The sequence below is a fragment of the Notamacropus eugenii genome, chromosome 5 (assembly GCF_028372415.1).
Source record: "Notamacropus eugenii isolate mMacEug1 chromosome 5, mMacEug1.pri_v2, whole genome shotgun sequence".
NCBI classification, from domain to species: Eukaryota; Metazoa; Chordata; class Mammalia; order Diprotodontia; family Macropodidae; genus Notamacropus; species Notamacropus eugenii.
The window spans coordinates 152,715,571-152,741,512 of NC_092876.1; the positions used below are offsets into that span (position 1 = coordinate 152,715,571).

The window sequence follows — 25,942 nt, forward strand, 5'->3', positions numbered from 1 at the left end:
AGATATTTTCAGCTGGGTATTTATTACAGGAGTGTTTATGTATTGAATTTCAGAATTCTTTAAAAAATTAAAATTATTTCATCTTTTATTAAATAACTATAATATAAAATATTTGAAGAATATAGAACATTGAATTTAATTCTTTCTTTCAGTTCTGTAACAGAAAATATTAAACATTTAACAAACAGGAACATGTAACAATAACCAAACCACTGTTTTCAATGCATAACATAGCTTCTCATTTCAATGTTCACTCCATTAAGTTACTTTTTGCACAAAGTAGAGCATGTTGTTACTTCCTATTAAAATGAAAAGCCCATTACAATAAAAAATATTAGCTATGTGCTCATATTTAAAATTAACATTCCCAAACGACAAGCCATACTTTAAAAAGCTTAAATATTTAATGTCGATTATTGCTAAGATAGTATTTATTATAATTTCATGCTATTGATTTTTTAAAAATAAAGCTGCTCCACACTGAATCCACTGGTCTTGGTTGCCCCCACATGGTACATCAATATTGGTCACCACACGATCCCTCTCTGAACTGGAGTAGACTGGCAAGGAGATGCACTCGTCAGAAGAATATGGACCATATGCATCCTGTAACAAATCATTGATTTTATTCATAAACATAGTGATTTTTGGTTTAACATTCTGAAATAAAGCATTAACTATGATATGAACAAATAATCCCCAACTCATAGATTATCATTTACTACTCAGCTGTAAAGAACTATAAATGAGCTATTATGGGATTAAGTGCTCTTGAGGAACAGAATTAATCAAATTTTCTCTTCTTGGTCAACTGATTAAAGGAAAGTTTGTCATCACAATAGTTTAAAAAGGAAGAAATGTCTATAAATAAACTTAGGTGTTAGGAGTTTCTGCAACATAAACCGAAAGCACATACTCTCCTACAGAAATTAAAGCAAGGGGAATCTACTAATATATGGCAGTTGCACATCAATATAGTACATATCCCTAAGTCTTTCCATAGCCTATTCGGTAATATTTATTTTAACTCAAGATACTGTGGCTCAAATTAATCACTAAATCATTCATTTTTAGTGTAAATTGTTATAAACATGCCTCATGTCATTTAACAAATAATTTAATAATAAAATAATCATTAAATAATTTTGAGCATCATTCTGTGCCCATCCAACATTTGCCTGGATAAAGATAGAGACTGGAGCTGGGATTTCATTGATGTATGGTAGTATCTAAGAGCACTTTCTTAATTGCAAAAAGTAATCCTAACTGTTGGATTTTAACACTTTGTGGTCAAAAGATATTTCAGGAAAAGCTGGCCTTTCTACACTGCTCAAACTGAACCATATAGGTGGCTGTCAGTTGAACACTGGTAAGACTGAGCTTTCCACAAAGCTGTGCGCATTCCACAAAGAGGAACGGGCTGCGTTGGGATTTAATGTACTTTGGAGGTCTGAGTACAAGCTGAACAAACTCTTTTTAGGAATTAAAAATTTCACTTTTATCTTTGCTTGGATCCTTTCACTTATTCATTTAAGAAGCATTTATATTACGTACCTACTATGTACAGAATATTATGTTTGTACCCAAGAAGATAGAAAGAAATGTGAACTTAGTTAAGGAGGAAATGTCACTGAAGATTTTTTGAGTAGAACAGTAACTTGAGTTTATGTGTACAAAAATAACTGACAGTTGTACAGTGGGATACTGGAAGAGTGAGCAAAGGCAGAAAAATGATTTAGGGAAGGGACTGCTGTAACAATTCACAAAGGTGGTACTATGGACTGGTACAAGCATACAGTCAGTGGAAACAGAGTGAGGGTGGATGAGAGTGATATAACCATTTGGCATTTGGTGACTGATTGTCTATGAGAGTTGAGTATGAACTTCGTTGTCACCTATAGGCTTAGGTTTCTTCAGCTAAGACCTAAAAAACCTAAACTATACTTTTAAAAACCTTTGCTTGACCCCGACATCTCCTCCAACTTATGCCCATCTCTCTTTCCTTTCATAGACAACTTGAAGGAAAAAGTCACTTTCTCACCACTCACTCACTCCGCAGGCTCTCACAGTCATACTTACAACACCAACATTCTACTAGATTTCCAACAAGTTGGATACCAAAACCTCTCCAAAGTTACTAATAATCTCAAATGTGAGATACCTTCCCCTTTTTATTTCCTGACTTATTTGATCTCTCTGCAGCCTTTGACTCAGTTGACCACTCCTGGAAGGCAGAGATGAGAATTTTAGTTAGAATTCTAGGGATGGGGAGGGCACCCCATGAAAATATGCTGAGTTGGGAGATGGAGTATGTTGTGCAGGGTACAGCAAAGAGGTCAATGTCACTGGACCAGAGAGTATTAGAGGGTGGGAATAAGGTGGAAGAAGATAGAAAAGGTAAAAAGGAGACTAGTTATAGAGACCTTTGAAAGCTGAAATTCTACATGGATGTCAAACAGGTTAACTCCAACATGAATTTCCACTCACTTATATTTTTCCTATGAGAATTGTAAACTAATAATCATGCAGAGCAATTAATCTTTATGTTGACAACACAAAATTCATGTCAACAAATACAAAAAAACTCTAGATACAATTTCCTACCTACCTACTAATTCTTTAATTATTATCAATCAGTACACTTCAGTGCTTATTCTTTACTCATTTGTTCTGAAGGGAAAAACTTTAATTCCTTCATGAAATATTACTTTTGGAGTCAAAAGGTTTTTACAGATCTACCAATGGTGCTTTGATTTAATCAAGCTGCAGGCTTTCCTTAATCTATTTTTTATCATAGATAAAAGTCTTATCTATGATTGCCTTTTTCCTGCTAATCCTAAGAAAATGCCTCAAATAGTTTTTTCCCTCAGTTCAGCTCTTGGCTTTCATTCTCTTCCCCTTTTAGAGACAAAAAGAAAGCTATACCTATTGATGTTTCTCAAGATCTCTTTTTAACTAAACCACTTTCCCTCTCCGGAGCTGTTTCTGCCACAAACACAAGGTTGGCTGAGAATATTCCCAAACACTTCTCATGCCTTCCACATTTGCTTCCAGTTTTATTTTCTTTTAGATAAAGAATGCAGTCAATTTTAAATCAGACTTTCAATCCCCTAGGTGTCAAATATTATTACTTATTATTCTTTAAAAATGAGAGGGTCCATATCCCTCAATACATGAAGCATATACTTAACCACTTTAAATTGAAATATAACTTGAAGGATTCTTTTCTAATTATTCTGTTAACAGTAGCTAATATTTGTATAGTGCCTTGAAGTTTGCAAAGCACTTTACCTATATTATCTCACTGGATCCTCACAACAATGCTCTGAGGTAGTAGGTGCTAGTATTATTCCTACTGATTAGGAAACTGAGGCACCAGGTTACATAACTAGTAAATGACTGGGGCATGATGAGAACTCAAGTTTTCCTGACTCTTAAGTCCTAAGCTTTATCCACTGGGCCACCTAACTGTATTTATTAACAATTCTTCATTAAACGTTAGATTTATCCAATTATTTTAGTCTAACAATATACCATAGTACCTTTTATCATAGCTATTAAGATATGCCAATTAATGTAGAAAATATTATGCGATAATAAAAATTAATTAAAACATTAAATGAAATAAAAATTGTAAAGTGCTTTGTAGAACATAAAGTGCTGTATAAACATAATTTGTGCATTTAATTCCATGGAAGCTAGGAGATCAGCAAGTGATGTAATACAGAAGAAAACAATCCTTCATGTCCTATTTCACTTTAAAGTGGTTAAGTATATGCTACATCTATACAGAAGTTTACAGTGGTAGAAATCACACTAGACTCAGTCATGACATTTCAAATCCTGGCTCTATGATTTAAAAGCACAGGATTATAGATTTAGAGCTGAAAGTGGATTTAGAGGCCCTGTCCAAACCCCTCATTTTATAGATGAGATACACAGGTCAGAGAGGTTAACTGAATTACCAGAAGTCATACAGGTAGTAAGTAAATAACCTATAGAAATGTGAGGATGCTCCTTAATCTCTGTGACATTTAGGTTTCTCTGAACTGTCCACTGTCCCATCATCCTACAACATGGCACTAATGAGGTCAATCAATCAACAAATATGTATTAAGCTCTTGTTCTACAACAGGAATTATGCTAGACTCTGGGGACTCAACAGACAAAATGAAACAGTACATTCATAAAACTTAGAGTGAATAGAGGGAGGATACACATATGTATGTATATGTGTATCCACATGTATGTGCATGTATATACACACATATACACATGCTTTGAAGGTACCACCCATCTTCCCAGAGGAGACTGGAGATCAGGTTGCAGACACGAGTAGAATTAAACTGAAGGCACACATTCTATTCAGGTAGGAATCCCATTTCACTACTACTCTTCCCTTCAAAGGATGTGCTAACTCTTCTTCCTACACAAGCAATTCCATTCTGTCTCCTCCAAGAGATTCCCCTCTATCATCCTAACTCTTTCACTGTCTTCAACATACACACACACACACACACACACACACACACACACACACACACACACACATACACACACACCTATCTATATCTATCTGGCTCATTTTCTAATACACAAAACATGCCCATGTTTTTCCATCATTAAGAAAACCCTTACTTGTCCCTTCTGTCCCCATTTCATCCTATATCTGTTCTACCATTTGTAGTTAAACTCCTTGAAAAGGCCTTCTAGAACACATTTAGTTCTGCACATATTGAGTTTAAGATGTCTACTAGACATCCAGTTCAAGGTGTCTGAGGACAGCTGGAGACGCAAGATTAAAAGTCAGCAGAGAAGTTAGGGTCAGGATAGGCATATTTGAGAATCATTAGCACAGAGATGATAACTAATTCCATGGAAGCTAAAAGATGAGCAAGTGAAATAATATAGAAGAGGACTCATGATGGAGATATGTGTGATTTCTACGGTTAAAGGGTGTGACCGGGATGAGGATCTAGCAAAGGAGACAGGGAAGGAATGGTCCTCTAGGCAGGAAGAAAATTAGGAAAGAGTTGTGTCCCAAAGACTTAGAGAGAAGACCAAGTACCAAGGACAATCAATGGTGTCAAAAACTACAGAGAGGTCAAGGAGAATTATGATTTAGAAAAGACCAGTGGATTTGGTAATTAAGAGTTCATTAGTAACAGAGAGAGTAGTTTTAATAGGATAATGAGATCAAAAGACAGATTATTAAAAAATTAAGAAGTGAGAGAAGAGAAAGTGTAGAAATGTACTCTAAAAGGCCTTTTCAAGGAGTTTAGAAGAGATATAGGATGAGAGTGGGGTTAGAAGGGACAAGTAAGTGTTTTCTTAAGGATGGAAATCATGGGCATGTTTTGTGTATTAGAAAAAGAGCCAGTACATACAGATGACCTGGAGAGCTTCAGAATCAATGGGATGTATAAGATATGACCAGATATGAACATGTTCATTTAGTGGAAGGTACTGTAATAGTTATGAGTCAAACTGCTTCAAATCTCTCTCCATTCTTATCCATCCTCCCTTCAGACACCAAGGGGATTTTCCTAAAGCATAAGTCTGATCATGTCACCCAATAAACTCCAGTGGCTTCTCATTTTGCCTCTGGGAGCAAATACAAAATGCCCTTTTGGGGCATACACCTCATACCACTTACTTATCAATTTAGTGACACCGGCCTTGCTATTTCATGAAAAAGACTGTCCATCTCTCTCTGCTTGCCCTCCTCAACGCCACCCATCGACCTCCTGGGCTTCCTTTAAATCCCAACTAAAATCCCATATTCTATAGGAAACTTTTACTAACCCCTCAATTCCAATGCCTTTCTTTATTTTAATAATTTCATATTTATCCTGCTAATAGCTTCTTTGTACATATTTGATTGCTGTCTCTTCCATTAGATTGTGACCTGCCAAAGGTCTGTTTTATCTCTTTTTGTATCCTCAACACTTAGTACAATACCTATTACATAGCAGGAACTTAATAAATGTTTATTTACTAACTAACATACACACACACAAATAGTATAAGTGTGTACATAAGCAAATGTGGATTTATCAGTAAAATTTATATAATAATTTTTATAATTTATTTATATATACTTATACTATATATATGCTCTCTCTATATATATTTATATTACAAAATAAATATGAGTACTGAAAGATAAGTGAGGTAAGGAGGGAGGACCATAGCACTTGGTAGATTAGCTAATGTGCATGCAGAATTTGGTGCTTGAGATGTACTTTGAGGGAAATAAGAAATTCTATGATGCCCATGAAGAAGGATTATATTGAAGACATGGGGGACTGCCAGATCTGTCTGTAGCTCAGAGACTAGAGATGAAATGGTGATTGAAAAGAACACAGAGAAACTGAGACTGTAGAATAGATAAAGGGGAATGATTTATAATTAGACAGGAAAGGTAGGTACGCATCAAGTTGTGAAGGGCATTAAAAATCAAATAGAGGATTTTATATTTTATCCTAGAGGCCAAAGACAACAGGTGAGTGACACAATTAGACCTATGCTTACGGTAGAGCATTTTGCAGGCTATGTGAAGGACAGAATGGAATGGAGGGAAAGTTAAGACAGAGAGACAAACTGAATAGCCCAGGCAAGAGATAATGAAGGTCTGTACTAGGGTGGTAAGCAGTGAGAAAGCATCAGATGCAAAAGATATTTTGGGTGTAGAAAAAATGAGATTTCTTAACTGACTGAATATTCAGGATGAGGGACAGTGAGGAGCCAATTATATCATCAAGATCACAAACCTGAGAGACTAGAAAAATCCTGGTACCCTCAACAGAAATAGAAAAGTTTAGTTGAGGGGAATATTGGGGGAAAGATAATGTCTAGGTTTAGTTTGGAGATTGATGTCTATAAAAGGCAATTAACTTAGAATATATAAATAAAATGTTTAATAGGCATTTTTAAAAACTCAAAGTAATTATCCAACTGAAGGTAAATTCAGGAGTGATATCTTCTTTGAGAGTTAATATATATTACAGTGAAGAACTGAACTTCCCTATAAGTTGATATCTAGGAAACAAAGATCAGTTATCTTACCATCATTAAAAATAACAAAAGTGAAATTTCAAATTAATTTCATTTTCATAAGTAATACATGAAAGTAAACTGTTAAACAGTCCTCCCATCAACATATGTATAAAGCCTCCCATGACTTATCCAACACGTTTTCTGAACTGATTCAAACTAAAGAAAAATTACTATTTGAGTTTTTAAAGATGCCTATTAAACATTTTATCATAAAAGATGTTCGGAAATCAAAATTTTAATGTACATTTTAATAGGTATAATTTAGCAATTCATCATGGGAAAAATAAATATCTCAAAACAGGAAATAAACAATATTCCAACAATGAATATTTCAAAATATTTTGTTCTTCCCAGATTTTCTAGCTATTTCTGAATATCTTTTTTGTAGACTAATATTTCCTTTAACTTTTCACTATTATATATATAATATATAATATTAACTCTTAGTAACAGAGCACAGCAATTAAGTAGACAGAAATAGTATAACTGTGAGAAATTATATTCTAGGGGCGACAGTGTCAATTATCCATGTGTGTTTTTAGGAAAACACTGTACATATAACAACATTAATACTTTTTAAGATATATATATGTATGTATGTACGTATGTATGTATATGTATGCATGCATGCATGTATGTACGTATGTATATGCATTTTGTCAGAACCTAGAATTCATGAAGGGGATAAACATAAAGCAGGGATTGAAAGGAAGTTTAGGGACAGATCTAGCTGAGTTTTTTGTGTTTTACAATAGAGACAATAGGAAGGCACTGAAGATTTGAGAGTGTATATGTTTGTGTGTGTGTGTATGTGTGTGTGTGTGTGCGTGCGTGCGTGTGGGAAAGAGATATTGTCAGATCCATGTAGTAGGAATATTATTGCTTTGGAGAGATGTACAGACTGGAAGCAGGGAGGTTACTTAGGTAGTTATCGTAATACTTTATGTGACAGGTAAGAAAATCCTAAACTAGGGTAGAAGTTGTATGAGTAGAGAGAAGAAATAGATGTTATAGAAGTGGAGTTACTAAGACTCAGTGACTGACTAGATATTGAGGGTGACTGATAATTAGGTGTAAAAAGATCACTCCAAATTTGAGAACCTAAGCAACTAGATGGAGAGATCTAGCCAACACAGAAATAAAGTTTGGAGGAGAGATGAGTTAGAGGGGAAATATTTAGCCTTGAGTTTGAAATCTTGATTTTTGTGTCTGAAAGGACAGAATATAAATGGCTCAGTGTACACAGATAGTGGGCAACTAGGTAGTGCAGTAGAGTGCTGGGCCTGCAGTCAGATCTGAGTTCAAATCTAAACTCAGACACTCATTAGCTGTGCTACCCTGGGCAAATCATTCAATCTATGTCTGCCTGGGTTTCCTCATTTGAAAAAAAGTGGATAGCACCTACCTCCCAGAGCTGTTGAGAGGATCAAAAGAGCTAACAATTGTAAAGTGTGCCTGGTACATAGTAGGCACTATATAATGTTAGGTGCTATCATCATCATTATTATTGTTAGTGTTCTTTGATGAGTTCAAATCACCAGATTTAGATGACTTTACACCTTAAAGTACTAAAGTATTTTACATCTAAAGGTACTGCAAAAATCTACAGATATAGTTCCTGAGCCAATCATTGATCTCTGAAAGATCCTGGGGAAGAGAAAAAGTACTGCAGGATTACAAAAGGGCAGATATTCAAAAAAGGTAAGAGAGGAGACTCTACAAGCAAAAAGTCAGTGTGTTTGACTAAAAAAATTCTAGAATATATTATTAACAGGTGATTCATGAATACCTAGGAAAGGGAAAGGTGATTATAAAATCAGAAAGATAGCATGGCATATTGAAAATAGCAATGACTTCAAGAGAAAAACTTCAAACCTCATTTTTGATGATTAGTACCTGCGTGATCATGAGAAAGTTTCCCCTATAGGTCTCATTTTCCTCATCAATAAAATGAAAATGTAGAACAAGATGACCTTGAGGTCACTTCTAGCCTCTCCATCTAAAATTCTATGATCTTAAGTTATTTCAGTTTCTTTGACAGTGTTGGATCAGGAAAATGCTGTACAGTTTACCTAGATTTTAGAAAAGACAAAGTCTAATCCTGTCCCTTATGAACAAGCTGGAAAGGAATGGTAATGAATATAAGAGTTACACAGATTTAACTAGACTCATAAAGTATTCATTAATGGTTTGATATCATCTTGGAGGGGCTCTAATGGATCAAGCCAAGATCTTTAACAATTTTTAATAGTGACCTAAAAGCACAGGTGACATACTTCATTTTCAGCCAACACAAAGCTAGAGGGGACAACCAACATATTGGATGATTTAGTCAACACTGAAATAGAACTTGACAGGCTAGACTCTGGGGCTATAAATAAATGTCACATCATACACCTGGGGTCAAAAAAACAACTATATTAGCTCACAATAGAAGAGGCATAATGAGATCGTTCATGGGCAAAGGTGTAGTGGTTTTACTGTACTATATGGTGTGATATGGTTAGTAAGGAAGTTGATATGGTTAGTAAGAAAGTTAAGACCATCTTTGGCTGCATTTAGAAAGGCACAGTATAAATGGCCATTAAGGTAATAATCCTGATATACTGTGCTCTGATTAGACTACATCTAGAGTATTTATTATACTCAGTTCCAAGCCCCAAATTTTGTAAAAGAGAATGATAAGCTCATGAGTATCCAAAGTAGGGTGACCATGATGGTAAAAGGCCTTGAAATCATGTGACATAATATTTATTGGGGATCTTTGGTATGGAGAAGGTAAGACTTAGAGAAAGTATGCTAGCTATCTTTAGCCATCTGAATAATTATCATGTAGAAGTGTTAGATTTGTTTTACTTAAAATAAAGAAGGAAAAATTATAAATAATGGATATGAATTGCTGAGAGGCAGATACAGGCATGATGTGAAGAAATAATTCCTAATAATTAAAGCTATACAAATGGGAGTACCTAGGTGGCACTGTGGATAGAACAACAGACCTGGAGTCAGGAAGACGTGAGTTCAAATGTGAGCTCAGACACTTAGTAGCTGTGTGATTCTGGGCAAGCCACTTTACCCTGTTTGCCTCAGTATCTTCATCTTAAAAATAAGCTAGAGAATAAAATGGCAAACAACTCCAGTATCTTTGCCCTCTTTCATCTGGGAGTTCTTTGTATTAATAAAATCACAAGTCTAGTCTCTAATCCTATCCCATAAGGGGATTACCTACACTATTACTTATTTAGCTTGTTCTAATTCAGGCATTAACAATCCTAGTGAATTCCTGGCTTTGTATCTGTTTAAGATATGATAAGTATCTGTGTAGCCTTATAGACAAGATATCCAGTAACATATCACTCTTTGGAAAGTACATACTTTTCAACTACTTGGTGTTTCCTGTGCAGAATGTTAGGCTGAATTGTTTTGAATGATTAGAAATCTTATTGAGAAGTCTAAAGCTTTAAATCGCTGAAGCAAAGTAACTTTATTATATAAATCTAGGAACATAGAGTGGTGCAGTGGAAGAAGAACCGGATCATTAGTCATAGCACTGTGGTCCAAATCCTGGTTCTGTTATTCAATTAAATTCAGCAAAAACTGTTAAAATGCTACTATGTGAAAGGCATTGTGCTAAGCAAAGACATACTGGACATGGTCCCTGCCATCACAGTACACATTCTTTGAGTGAGACAATCAATATAGATTACTTGTAGCAGATGTTACCTGACCTTTACTTTTAGGGGAGATAAGAATTCCAAATGGCAGGGCTAGGGAGATGAAATCCAATGAATGGGGAAGAAATATTAGGTCAGTTTGGAGAATAAGTGAAGAACCGAAAAGCGGAGGGATTTGAGGCAAGGAGGTCAATTAAAAGGATACTGCAATAGTCCACTCTAGAGGTGATAAAGGCCTGCCTGAAGTATTATGGTGGGCATATGGGAAAAAACAGATGTGAGAATTGTTGCGAAGGTAGAATCAAGAGGACAACAACTGTTAAGCTATGAAAAACAATGAAGGAAGCAATGAGGGTAACTAAGTTGTAAATTTTTGTGTACTTGAATGAATTAATTGCCCCCAATATAAATTGAGAAGTATGGAGGAGGTATGGTTTGAGAGAAAATAATGAGTTTTGTTTATAAGGTTGAATTTGAAAAGCCTGCAGGAAATCTAAGAGATAGTCAACAGGCAGTTGATGATGTAGGACTTAAGTTTAAGAGAGTGAGAAAGGCTGGCAATGTGGATTTGAAAGTATTTGTATAGCGATAACTGAACCCATGGGAGATGGTGACATCAATAATAGACAGTATGTAGAAAGGAAAAAAGTGTGTGGCATATCCTTGGATTCTCATACTTAGTATATGTGAGCAGGAGCAGAAAAAGAGATAAAAAAAGAAATAGGAGGAAAACCAAGAAATCAAAGACATGGAAGCCAAGGTAGGAGAGAATATCTGAAAAAAAAAGGGGGTGGTCAATAATGTCAAAGGCTATAATTAAGATCAAGAAACCACTGGGTTTAAGAGTTAGAAGAACAAAGTGAGCTTGTAAAGGGCAATTTCAGCTGAGGAGGGGTGGATCACAGATGGCAAGGGGTAAAGATGATGAGTTCAGTTTTGGACATGATGAGTTGAAGTATCAGTGGGACACACAGGTGGACATGCTTAATAAACACCTGAGAAAGATGGACCGGACTTCAGGACACAGGGTTGGATCAGTAAATCATCTCTGTAGAGATGATAAGTAAATCTGTAAGTACTGGTGAGGTCTCCTAGTAAGAGAGGATATTGAGAAGAGAGCCTAGGAAAGAGCAAAGGAGACTGAGAAGGTCAGACAAGGTAAGAAGGAACAGAGACACAAAAACCCAGAGAGGACAGAATATCCACAAGAGGAGAAAGGGGATCCAGAGTGCCAAATACTGCAGAGTTAAGAAAGATGAGAGCTGAGAAGAGGACATTAGATTTGGCAATTAAGAGAATATTAGTATACTAAAAATTAAACTGTATCAATCAGAAAATTAATTGAAACTATAATTGAGGTCAACCAAGGCCACAAGACACAAGATTAACATTTAAGAATTATTATTAGCAATAAAGATGATGAAAACACCATAAAAAGACATTTCAGTTACATTAACAACAAAACCATCAATTAATCTACAAATAATCTACATAAGGAAAATTATAAAGCAATAATACACAACATAAATATGTAGGAAGCACAATTCATGGATGGGTCAAGACTAATAATAATGATAGCTAGCATTAGTATATTGTGCTTTAAGATTTGTAAAGTACTTTACTTGTGTTATTTGAATATCATAACAATTTCAATATAGTAGAAAGGTTAATTTATATTTGATGAATACAATACTAATCTGAGTACCAAAGGGTTTCTTCTTTTCTGAAGGATGGGGTATTTGGACCTGTGATTTAATTACATAGGAAACTCCTATCAATGTATGCCAGTCATTATTCTCCACTTTACAGTCTCCTCCTAAACCCCAAGACAATCTCGCCATCTCTCCTTTGCTGAAAATGCACTGACCACTCGTGGTCCCAATTTCAACACAGATCAGGACAGAAGCTTTAACTTGTTCCCTTTTTCCAACCTGGGCCTTTTCACCCTGTGTTTGGCAGCCTGGGAGCTCTCTACTGCCAAGGAGCTCACTACTCTGATGTAGACTTCAGTGCCAATACAGCTTAATACAGTTGCCAACACAGCCAAACAATCCAACATCAGCCTCAATCTTCCCAGCAGCAGGGACTACAGGCATGGATAACCATGCCAAGCAGCAATTTATAATCTTAGAGAGTTAACTAGGGTGTTGAGTTGCTCAAGATCGTAGAATGGGCATATATTAGAAATGTGACTTGAAACAAAGGTTTGTTGTTTTTTTTTCCTGACTCTGAGGCCATCTCTTTATCCACTATATTATGCTGTCTCTCATAGAAACAATTCTTCATAGAACTGGATAAAATCAAAACAAAATTTACATGAAAAACCCCAAAAGGAAAATCAAAGGGCATACTGGGGGAAAAAATTAACTGATTGTATAGATAATGCATTTTTGTTTAATGTTAATATAATTTTGCTTCTTAATGGGAAGATTTTTCCGACCCATTAATGGGCCTGCCCATTAAGGAGAGTTTGATTAGTGAAGATTTGTAGGAAGGCCCACACCTTTTGTTAATGAGGCAGTGGTTCCCAAGGGTTATGATGCCCTCTGGCTCTGAAAAGTGTATAAAGAGTCTGAGGTGAGGTTTTATTTTGGAGCTTACTGACTGGAAATGTTTGTTTGGCCAGACCAGACTTTGGGCAGTTGCTTAGAAGCCTCCTGGCTTTGAAAATCCAGATGTTAGTGCTTCTTTCTCTAGTAATTATATATGTATAGTCAGACAGTTATCTGTCTGTTGGTCTGTCAGGCAGCTGGAAACACTACTGATTTTGATTTCTCTTGGTGAAGTTCAGGGTGCTAACTTTTTCCCCTGAACTAAGTGAATGATACATAGGCTTGATTAAAGTGATTGTTGATCCTTCAAAAGTTACCTTTCCTTTTAGAAAAGCAGATCAAAGAACCTGTGACAGCAGGCCCCACTGAGTATGTTGGGGTGTTTGTTTTTACACTGATGAAGGCAGAACTGTACTTCTTCCAGACTATTAAAGTGATTATTAAAAAACAGACAAATAGTTCAATAGCTCATAGATGATTATAAATTTAGAGCTGGAAGGGACCTTAAAGGTCAGTAAATCCAACCCTTCATGTGGTAGATGAGGAAACTGAAGCACAAAGAAGTGACTTGCCCAGGGTCACACATCTCATTCAGTATCTGAGGCAGGATGTGAGTCTTCCTGATTCCAAGTTCAATACTCTATCCTTCATACAGCAAATTATTAAACTAAAAACATTCAAGATTAGTCTTTAATAAACCTAAAGAAAATAAAAATAAGGGAAAGGATTAATTATTTAACAAATGGATTTGAGGAAACTAGTTCCCAATTTGGTAGAAAATGCATTAAGACCCAGAACTCATACCACACATCTTGGTGTACTGCAGCTGGATGATCCTCAATCCATCAAATTATCAATAAACATGCATTAAGTGCTTGTTATGACCTGGGTACTGGAGATAAAAGGACAAAAATTAAACAGCCCCTGCTCTCAAAAAACTTACATTCCATTTGGATTGACAACATATACCTTCATTAGACTATACAAAAGTATGTAAAAAAGTCAACCTAAGTAAATTTTTGATATATTTAAAGTGTCAACTGAGCAGAGTTTTGAAGGAAACAATGAATTCTAAGAGAAAAAGGTGAGTAACCAGTACATTAAAGACAAGGAGTAGAGGCAGGATAAAAATGGAAGATAGACTATAATGTGTGAAGAAGATCAGTTTGACCAGACTGCAGAACATAGGAAGGAGAATAACATATAAAAAAGGTTGGAAACGACTAGGAGCCAAAACGGCAAAGTAAGGCAGGAACTCGAGTGAGCTCTTCCAAATTCCCATCCACCAACTCTTAAATAACTTCTCAAAACAAATTCTGGAGTGGCAGAACCAAGAAAAGGACAGAGTGAAATAATTTTCTAGCCCAAGACAACTTGGAAAGTTGATAAGAAACTTTTGTCTCACTGAGGTGAGAGTGGAGTGCGGTCCAGAGCAGGTGGTTTGGGCAATCTAGTAGCCAGCAAGGCAGCAGTGAGACTGCCTACCCTGATGCAAGCCAACAGCAAGGCCCTTAAGTGCAATCCACCAGTGAGGCACCACCCCACCAGACCAGTGCTCCCAAGACCTGCAGTGACTCCTGAAGCTCTCAGCCCAGAGACTGGAAGGAGGCCAGACAGCTGGTCAGGAGGAGACTACAGGTCAATTTTGTTGGCACTAGATGCAGAAATCTGTTGCACTGCTCAAATGGGGATCCAGGTCACAGTCTCAGGGTAAGGAGGAGCACTACACACTAGAGTATGTGAGTGCAGGGGACCAGGGATTCTGAACAGAGTGCTTGTGGTTACTCACAGACCAGAGCACAGGCAAGGAGAGTAGTGATCACACCTCTCCTTATATCTTACCACTTTGTAAGAACCAAAAACTTACAGATCCCTAGAACTAGCTCTGAAAACAGCAGCATGAAAAGTCTGAAGCTTGGGACAGTGCTCCCAAGGAGAAGAGCTCAACTTTAATATCAAATTAAGTAGAAAAATAGGCTGGAAAAATGAGCAAAAACCAAACCAAAAAAACAACAAAAAACCCTGACCATAGAAAGTTATTATGGTGACAGGGAAGATCAAAACATAACCTCAGAGAGGACAACAAGGTCAGAACAGCTACATATGAAGTCTCAAAAAAAAAAAAAAAAAGAATTGATCACAGCCCCAAAAAGAACTCCTAGAAAAGTTCAAAAAGGATTTTAAAAATCAAATCAGAGATGTAAAAGAAAAATTGGGAAAAGAAATGAGAGTGATGAAAGAAAATAATATGAAAGTCAACAGCTAGGTAAAGGAAGCATAAAAATATAAAAAAAGATGTACAAAAATTCACTGAAGAAAACAATTGCTTAAAAGTAGGAGTGGCTAAATGGAAAAGGAAGTACAAAAATTCACTGAAGAAAAAGATTCCTTAAAAATCAGAATTGGGCAAGTGGAAGCTAATTACTGCATGAGACACGAAGAAACAATAAAACAAAAGCTGAAGAAGGAAAAAAAATAGAAAGAAATGTGAAATATCTCATTGGAAAAACAACTGACCTGGAACATAGATTCAGGAAAATTAATTTAAGAATTATTGGACTACCTGAAAACCATGATCAAGAGAAGAGCCTGGACATTACATTTCAAGAAATTATCAAGGAAAACTGCCCTGATATCCTAGAACCAACAGGCAAAATAGAAATTGAAAAAAAAATCTACTAATCACCTCCTGAAAGAGATTCCCCAAATGAAAATTCCCAGGAATATTAAAGACAAGTTCCAGAGCTCCAAAGTCAAGGAGAAAATACTGTAAGCAATCAGAAAGAAACAATCAAAATACTATGGAGTCATAGTCGGGATTACACAGGACTTAGTTTCTACATTAAAGATTTGGAGAACTCAGAATATGATATTCTGGGAGGCAAAGGAGCTAAGATTACAACCAAGAATCAACTAACCAACAAAAATGAGTATATTCCTTTGAGGGGGCAGGGGAAGGAATTGGATATTCAATGAAATAGAGGACTTTCAAGCATTCCTGAAGACCAGAGTCAAATAGAAAATCTGATTTTCAACTACAAGACTCAAGAGAAGCATAAAAAGGTATATTTGAAAGATTCAATAAGATTAAACTGTTTATGCTCCTACAAAGAAAGATGATATTTGTAATTCTTAAGAACTTTATCATTGTTAGGACTCTTAGAAAGAGTATACCAGATTCACAGGTATAAGTTGGCTACGATGGGATGATATCAAAAAACATAATTAAAGAATGAAAAAAGATGATTGCATTGGGAGAAGAGGTAAGGGAGAGACGCAATGGGGAAAATTTATCTCTCATAGAGGCAGGAAAGATCTATTACAGTAGAGGAAAAGTTAAGGGTCAGGGGAAGCGTAGCAGGCAATGCTTGAACCTTATTCTTACTAGAATTGGCTCATAGAGGGAATAACATTAATACTCAGTTGGTCAGAGAAATCTATCTTATGCTTTAAGGAATTTAGGAGGGGAGGATGATAAAAGAATGTGGGGGAACTGATAGGAGGTCAGACTGGGGAAGGTGATGGTCAGAAGCAAAACAGTGGTGGGGAGGTAAAGGGTAAGAGGAGAGAAAGGTAATCATAAGGAAAAATAAGATGAGGGAAAAACACAGTAATAATAACTGTGAATGTGAATGGGATGCATGCTCCCATCAAACAGAAAAGGATAGCAGAGCGGACTAAAAACCAGAAGTCTATATGTTGTTTACAAGAAACAAACTTGAAGCAGAGAGACACATACAGAGTAAAGGTAAGGGTCTAGAGCTGAATCTATCATGCTTCAGCTGAAGTATAAAAAGCAGGAGTAGCAATCATGATCTCAGACAAAGTAAAAGCAAAAATAGATCCAATTAAAAGAGATAAGGAACTAAACACATCTTGCTGAAAGGTACCATAGATGATGAAGTAATATCAATATTAAACATATATGCACCAAATGGTATAGCATTCAAATTCTTTTTTTAATTTTAATTTTTCATTTTTAACACAGTTCATATCCCATAAAACAATTCCAATTTTTGGTCAGGTGATACTTCTTTTAAAGCATTTACAATATAGACCACAAATAGATTTTTTTTTTTAACATTAAGCAACGGAGACACAAATACTAACTATGTATGCTAACTTCATAAGCCCTTGACCTAATTGTCTCCACACTATTATTAAGAATTAAAGGACTCTAACTTATTGCTGTTGGTCTAAAGTCCCAAGCCTAATAGCTTAATTTTAGACTTAACCTTGGATGTTCCCCTGCCAACAATCTATAATTTAATAGATCTGGTATTAAGCTTACAAACCTTTTGACTATAGGAAGTTGCCACTAAGAGTAGGGATGTTGCAGGGAAACAATGTCTCTCCAATTTCATGTCAATTCCAGGCAGGACTAGATTGTCAACTTGCATTCAGTCAGGCTTAAAGTCTGCCAGGTGTCTGTGGGGAAACTGAGTCAGGAGAATCCCACCTAAGCCCAGGCTGAACAGCTGCTCTCCCACCCTTCCCATGAGATCACCCTTTGCAGTTCATACCAGCATCTCACAGGCTTACTGGCATCATGGATTGCAGGAGCAGACTGCCTTTCCTGCTATCCATATCTGGAGTTAGACTCAGAAGAACAGTCAGTTAATAGTCCTATAGCATCTTAAAATAGCATGTTCCAATAACCAGGTTTCAGATATGACTATAATTTCACATGGAACATCTTTTGAAGCAAGTCTTAAGTGGCTTACGTACTTTTCTATACATGTTCTAGTTCCTGATTAAATAACAATCATAAAATCAAATTTACCGTTAAAACCTTAACTTTTCCATCAATGCCAAATTTTACCTGAGGTTACCTGCCTCTGGGAAACTTAGACTAAAATTCTTTTCCCCAAACTAAAGATGTCTCTCATTTAGTCTCAGTAATTAATTCAGTCAATTGTTTTAACACTAATTGCTTTTACATCATTTTGTAACATGTCCAATTTTTCTCCCCATCTCTCCCCTCTCCCCACCCCCTAATACCTTGCATTCTGATTACCCCTTTCCTCAATGTATCCTCCCTTCTATCACATCCCACCCTTCCCTTATCCCTATCTTCTCTCTTTTGTTGTAGGGCAAGATAAATTTCTATACCCCATTACCTGTGTTTATTTCCCAGTTATATGCAATAATGATTCTCAACATTCATTTCTAATATTTTAAATTCCAACTTCTCTCCCTCCCTCCCCAACCCCACTGAGAAGGAAAGCAATTCAATAAAGACTAAATATGTGTTGTTTTGCAGAGGTTTCCACAATAATCATGTTGTGTAATACTAACTATATTGCTCTCTATCCTACTCTATCCCCCCTTATTTTTTTATTCCCTCACTTGACATTGTCCCTTCTCAAAAGTGTTTATTTCTAGTTACTCCCAACTCCCTTTTCCCTTCTATCATTCCCCTCACCCCACTTGTCCCCTCCTCCCCTACTTTCCTGCAGTGTAAGATAGATTTTCATGCCAAACTTAGTAAGCATGTTATTCCCTCCTTAGGCCATATGTGGAGAGGGTAAGCTTCACTTTTCTCCTCTCCCCTTCTCCCTTTTCTCCTCCATTGAACAAGAGTTTTCTTATCTCTTTTATGAGTTATAGCCTATCCCACTCCATTTCTCCCTTTCTCCTCCAAGTATTTTCCTCCCTCACTCCTTAATTTTAATTTTTTTTTTTTGTGGGTATCACCTCTTTTGATTCAAAACAGCCTGTACTCTCTGTGTGTATGCGTGTGTGTGTGTGTGTGTGTGTGTGTGTATGTACAATCCCTCCACCTACCCAAATACTGAGAAAAGTCTCAAGAGTTATAGATATTTTCTTTCCATGTAGGAATGTAAACAGTTCAGCTTTAGAAAGTCCTTTATGATTTTTCTTTCCGTTTACCTTTTCATGTTTCTCTTGATTCTTGTGTTGGAAAGTCAAATTTTCTCTTCAGTTCTGGTCTTTTCATCATGAATGCTTGAAAGTCTTCTATATGATTGAATGCCCATTTATTCCTTTGAAGTATTATACTCAGTTTTGCTGGATAGGTGATTCTTGGTTTTAATCCCAGTTCCTTTGACTTCTGAAATATCCCATTCCAAGCTCTTTGATCCCTTAATGTTGAAGTTGCCAGATCCTGTGTTATCCTGATTATGTTTCCACAATACTCAAATTCCTTCTTTCTAGCTACTTGCAGTATTTTCTCCTTAACCTGGGAACTCTGAAATTTGGACAAAATATTCCTAGGAGTTTCTCTTTTTGGGTCTCTTTCAGGACGTGATTGGTGGATTCTTTCAATGTTTATTTTGCCCTCTGGATCTAGAATATCAGGACAGTTTTCCTCAATAATTTCATGGAAGATAATGTCTAGGCTCTTTTTTTGATCATGGTTTTCAGGTAGTTCCATAATTTTTAAATTGTCTCTCCTGGATCTATTTTCCAGGTCAGTTGTTTTTCCAATGAGATGTTTCACATTATCTTCTATTCTTTCAAACTTTTGGTTTTGTTTTTTAACTGCTTGGTTTATCTCATAGTCATTCATTTCCCTGAACTTGATTCTCTCTTTCAACAAACTATTTTGTTCAGTGAGCTTTTGAAACTTCTCCTCCATTTGACTAATTCTGCTTTTCAAAGCCTCCTTCTCCTCACTGGCTTTTTGGACCTCTTTTTCCAGTTGAGGTAGCCTCTTTTTAAAGGTGTTATTTTCCTCAGCATTTTTTTGGTTCTCCTTTAGCAAGCTGCTAACTCACTTTTCAAGTTCTTCTATTGCCTGAGCCCAGTTTAAGTTCCCTTTGGAGGCCCTGGAGGCAGGGGCTTTGATTTCCTGTGACAGTATGCCTTGTTTTTCCTCATCCAAAAAGTATGGGAGGAGACACCTGTTCACCAAGAAAGTAACCTTCTATGGTCTTATTTTTTTCCCTGTTTTGGGCATTTTTCCAGCCAGTTACTTGATTTCTGAATCCTTTATCAAGAGATTCAACTCAGCTGCTTGGTTCCCCTGGGTTTTGGGTGGGGGGCAGAGCCATCACTCATGGCTGAAGTTTAGATCAGCTGCTCTCTACCACCAGAGACTTTAAGCTAAGCTGCTTTGACAATGGACCCAGGTCGCTTCCTGTCACTGTAGCTGCCTGCATTCTGCTGCCTTGGCCTCTGCTGTTGCCTGGGGCTATTGCTGAAGGAACCCCTTCCCCTCTGCCCCAGCTGGGAAAGCCCTCCCACACTGACTTTTAGAGCTTTCTTTGTTGCTTATGGGTTGAGGTATCTGGGATCCTCCCTGCTGGGGATTCTACCCTGGAGGCCTTTTTGGGTCCTGCTCCTCCCTGTGCCACATAGCCAGGGCTGAGCTCCACTCAGCTAAGCGTCCCACCTTCCCTGTGGCCTTCCAGGTTACCTATGGCTGAAAATTTCTTTCGCTCTGTTGTTCTATGGTTTCTGCTGCTCTAGAATTTGTTGAGAGTCATTTTTTACAGGTATTTTGTGGGCTGTTTGGAAGCACTAGAATATATGTGTCTTTCTACTCCACCATCTTGGTTCTACCCCCAGCATCCAAATTCTTAAAGGAGAAGTTAAGTGAGTTACAGGAGGAAATAGACAGTAAAACTATACTAGTAGGGGACCTCAACTTTTCCCTTTCAGAATTAGATAATTATAACCACAAAATAAACAGAAAGAAGTTGAGGAGTGAACAGAATTTTAGAAAAGCTAGATATGATAAACCTCAGAAGAAAACTGAATGGGGATAGAAAGAAATATACCCTTTTCTCAGCATTCTATGGTACCTACACAAAACCTTATCATGTACTAGGGCATAAAAACTTCACAATCTAATGCAAAAAGGAAGAAATATTAAATGTATCCTTTTCAGATCATGATGCAATAAAAATTACTTGTAATAAATGGCCATGAAAAGAGAGACTAAAAATTAATAGAAACCAAATAATCTAATGCTAAAGAATAAGTAGGTCAAACAATAAATCATTGAAATAATCAATAACTTCATCCAAGAGAATAAAAATAATAAAACAACATACCAAAACTTTTGGGATACAGCCAAAGCAATTGTTAGGGGACATTTTATATCTCTAAATGCTGACATGAATAAAATAGAGAAAGAAGAGATCAATGGATTGGGCATGCAAATAAAAAACTAGAAAAAGAACAAATTAAAAGCCCCCAATTTAATACCAAATTAGAAATTCTGAAAACCAAATGAGAGATTAATAAAATTGAAATCAAGAAAACTATTGAACTAATAAATAAAACTAATAGCTGGTTTTGTGAAAAAGAAAACAAAACAGCTAAATCGTTGGTTAATTTGGTTTTAAAGAAGAAAATCAAATTAACAGTATCAAAAATGAAAAACATGAATTCACCACACGTGAAGATAAATTTACAGCAAATATTGGGAGCTATTTTGCATAGTTATATGCCAATAAATCTGACAATGAAAATGAAATGAACAAATATTTACAGAAATATAAATTGCCCAGATTAAGAGAAGAGGAAATAGAATACTTAAATGACTCCATCTTAGAAAAATAAATTGAACAAGCAATTAATTAATTTCCTAAGGAAAAATTCCCAGGGTCAGATGGATTTGCAAGTGAATTATACTAACATTTAAAGAAAAATTAATTCCAATATTATATAAACTATTTGGAAAAATAGGCAAATTCCTTTTACAACACAAATATGGTACTGACAGCTAAAACAGGAAGAGCAAAAATGTAGGAATAAAACTATAAACCAATTTCCCTAATGAATGTTAATGCAAAAATTTTAAACACTAGCAAGGAGATTACAGCAATATATCACCAGTATTATAAACTATATCAAGGTGGGGCAGTGGATCCTAGGAATGCAGGGCTGGTTCAATATTAGGAAAATTATCAGCATAATTGACCATTATCAATAATAAAACTAACAGCTATGATCATAGAAAAGGAAAAATGAATACAGTGTATAAAGAAACCTGATGGAAATTTAAAGCAACAGAAAAGTTACAACATTTAATGAATTTTAAAAAGGTAAATTGCAAAATTTTAAATGGCTGTTGTAATACTGCCATTACAAATTGTTTTGAAAGGGTAATTATCCTTTTAAAAATCTTCTTTTAAAGTGTAAATACTTTTTCAAGGAGTAACAAATAAGTCACCAGTAAGCTGGACAGCTAGGTGGCACAGTGGATGGAGTACAAGGCCTGGAGTCAGTAAGATTCCTCATTGTGAGTTCAAATCTGACTTGAGAAACTTACTAGCTTACTAGGTCTGTTTGCCTCAGTTTCTCAATCTGTTAAATAAGCTGAAGAAGAAGAAATGGCAAACTACCTTTGCTGAGAAAACCCCAAGTGGGGTCATGACGTGTCAAGCATGACTGAAAAACAACTTAGCAACAAGTTGGTATGAATAGGTTTATCAGATTCTTTCTTTCTAGAATGGATGGATGGGCACTCTGAAAGTATTGAGAACTTAGAAGGGACAACTACATAGATAAGCAGTAAGAAATTACTGGGTTCTTTGAGAGAAAAATCACAACAAGGGGGAAGAAAGGGTCTCAGAAACAAGGTAGTAAGACTTCAAAGTTCTGTTTAGGGATAGCCCTGATAAAAATCCTTCTTTTGTTTGGAAAGATAAATTAAGTTACTTTTAGCCTTTTTTGCTCCAGGTTAAACAATTTTAAATCCCTTTATTCACAGAACTTCTTTTTAGCCCTTAAATACTTTATTTTAGTTTTCTGAACTATTTCCCATTTAGTCAGTTTAAGACTCAGTGAAAAGAGAGAACAAAAAACATAGTGGAAGGATTATTTCCTAGAACTTTTATGTCATATTTCTTTTAATATAATCCTGATAAAATAATGGTTTTGTTCATAACCTTACTACTGTATATGACTAATTAGTCTAATTCTATGGCTAAGTATTCACTTTATAGGAAAGGGTTTAGTTAACTCCATGTATTTTTATTCTATCTAGTAAGTAATTCTTAATTTCAGATTTCACTTTGTGGGTTTTATCCCAAAATGTGCCAACTTATATTTGTTCTCATTAAATTTAATCTTCTCTTAACAGGAATAACATTTCAATTAATTAAGGCCATTGTAAATTTTATGTTTGTTTCCAAATTATTAATCATCCATGTCTGAAATCGTCTGCAAACCTGATGAAGAAAATCTTGATTCCTTCATATAGGTCATCCCTAATGATACTGAACATAGTAAGGTTCAGAACAAATTCCTGAAGGACATGTCATTATGTAACATGATTCTTTTATTGATAATTAACCTTTGTGTATGGTTTGCAAGCCATTATAGTCATGAAGATTGTAATATGGCAAAAATGTCATATGAAATGTAATAAAATACCAGAATGAAATCAAGACGATACATTATAGTTATGACTCACCTTTGCAATATGGTCTCATACTATAAAATGGAGATAAAATTGATTTGACACAAAGTCACAGTACTAAATTTCTAGTATTTTATGCTTTTTAAGGTGACGAAATTCATTTGTGTTATTATCTTCTCAAGTGATGCTTGCTAACCGATGTTACCTTTTTTTTTTTTAACATGGAATATTCCAAATGTATTCTTAAATTAAAAGTTCTCAAAACTGATTAATCTGATCTGAATTACAACTGCAGAATTGTTTTTTTTGTGAACTAACCAAGGCTAATATAATCAACATTGGCATTTTCATGCAGGAGTAGCACTGTAGACTTCAGATTAAGAGATAAAAGATATCATTCTGCTCCTTTGGGTTTTTATGTGACAAAAATAATTACTATAGTTAGAAAATTCCATGAAACTTTCTTCTGTTGATAGGGATACTCCTTTTATATCTAGTTTTAGGAATTATGAAAGATGTAGCATAGTATGGTGGCTAAAGGGATTGGTTTGGAGTCAGGTGATGTCTCTGATAAAGACTGGCTGTGGGATCATGGACTAGTCATTTAATATCTCTGTGCTCCAAGCAATTCTCTAAGACTGCAAGTTGTAAATGAGTTGCTGGTTTGCCTTCATTGAGGAAATTTTCTCATTTGGAGTTCCTAGCTCCATGAAAACATATGAAAGCATAGATTTGAAGCAAAAATTGGGCAGTGCATGAAACACTGAGATTTGTTTGTAATTAGATCTAATGACATGAAACTTTTAATTACTTTGCACATCCGTTTAACTTAATGTTTCCATTTTATTTGACAATTATAAGTTATTATTTACTAGTAGTAACTACTATACTACAATTAGTTACTAGTTATTAAATTAGATAGGATGCATTAGTTTATATGAATCTGTTTTATTTTAAAAAGACCTTCTACCAAATATTGCTCATATTCCATTTTTCAAAATTTTTCTCATTATCAGACTTCAAAGGAAAGGAAAACATAACTATTTTCATAGCATTTAGTTCTAGAAGAAAAAGTGGAAAATGATAATAAAATTACCTCATTTTACAGAAGTAAAGAAATACAGAAGGAATTCCATAATAAACAAATTCTTATAAAACCTTAAAATTAATTTAATTAAATTAAAAATAAAACTTCAACAATGAGTGAAATGCTTTTCTAAAAACTGGTCAAGTGTATCAAACTGACTACAGTACTTTATTACCTAAAAAACAAAAACAGTTAATCATAGGACATAATAGAGACAGCTATTAAAAAACTTGTACCTGTTGAATCCAGGACATGTAACAAGGGAGGATGGACGACACACTGGGAGAATCATGCTGGTTTTCAGAGAGTCGATTGCCATCAAAACTGCATCCTTCCAAGAGTAAGCCACTGATCTATGTTAAAAATGTATGAAATATTCAAATTTAAGTCATACTATAATTATAATATATCTTAATAAGGTCAAAAAACAGTATTTCCTATCATAAGCAAAGATCCAAAGAGTGGGAAACTAAAAATTCTAATGTTATGTGTGAGAAAAGTGCTACTTTACAATAAGAAATTGGTTTTCATGGCAAATTTTCTTTAAACTCAATTTTAATTTTTAGTAAATACTGTGCCTCAGCAATAATGTTGACATGGCATGGCATCAGATTGATGAGAATATATTGATCTTACCAAAATACACATTTAAGAGTGATGTCAATAAAAGAAGAGCAAATCAAAACTTTGGAACATGCATCTTTCTCTTCAGACATCTGACATTACCTTAAAGCAACAGAAGATTTTTTAAAATGCATAATTATCAAATGCTATGGAATCAAGTGCTGCATTATTTGAATTATTCTAATATGCAAGGTATATTTCTATCAGGCTAGAACCATTTACCACATTTTATATTATTATAATTTCAAACAGTGCAAAATTTATTATATGTTATCATTCCATGGGATTCCTTAGTTGTACTAAGCATATTACTGTAAAGTGAAGTAAAAGCAAAATAAGGGGGAGACATATAGACCTAATGAGGAAATTAGAGACTTGGCAACGGCAGCTGGAAGTTTTTATCCCCAAAGTCCTTGGCAATCAGTGGAAATGACATTTTAAGAAAAGCACCAGAATTTGCGTTGCACACGCAGGACCATGGGACCTCTCTATAGGATTTACAGCTAAACTCTCCCATACACGCTATTCTCATTAGAATATGAGCTCTTCCAGAACAAGGACTGTCTCGCTTTTCCATTTGTATCCTTAGGGCTTTGCACATAAAAAATGT

The 25,942-nt window shown here is 35.4% G+C and overlaps 1 protein-coding gene across 6 annotated transcripts in view; it reads right to left on the reverse strand.

Moving 5' to 3' along the window:
- Window positions 1-67: 67 nt before the first annotated feature.
- The window catches only part of DYNC2H1 (dynein cytoplasmic 2 heavy chain 1), a 413,209-nt gene continuing 387,334 nt past the window's right edge, over window positions 68-25,942 (reverse strand). For 4 of the 6 annotated variants that reach the window (XM_072611238.1, XM_072611237.1, XM_072611242.1 and 1 more), the window contains 2 exons: window positions 24,945-25,061; window positions 68-606 (listed from right to left, as the gene is read on the reverse strand). In XM_072611238.1, the coding sequence (XP_072467339.1) occupies window positions 448-606; window positions 24,945-25,061 (276 nt within the window). In that variant the 3' untranslated portion in view covers window positions 68-447. Of the gene's footprint in view, window positions 607-14,089; window positions 14,178-18,743; window positions 21,365-24,944; window positions 25,062-25,942 lie in introns of those variants that run through there. The other 2 variants (XM_072611239.1, XM_072611240.1) reach the window with 2 other exon arrangements.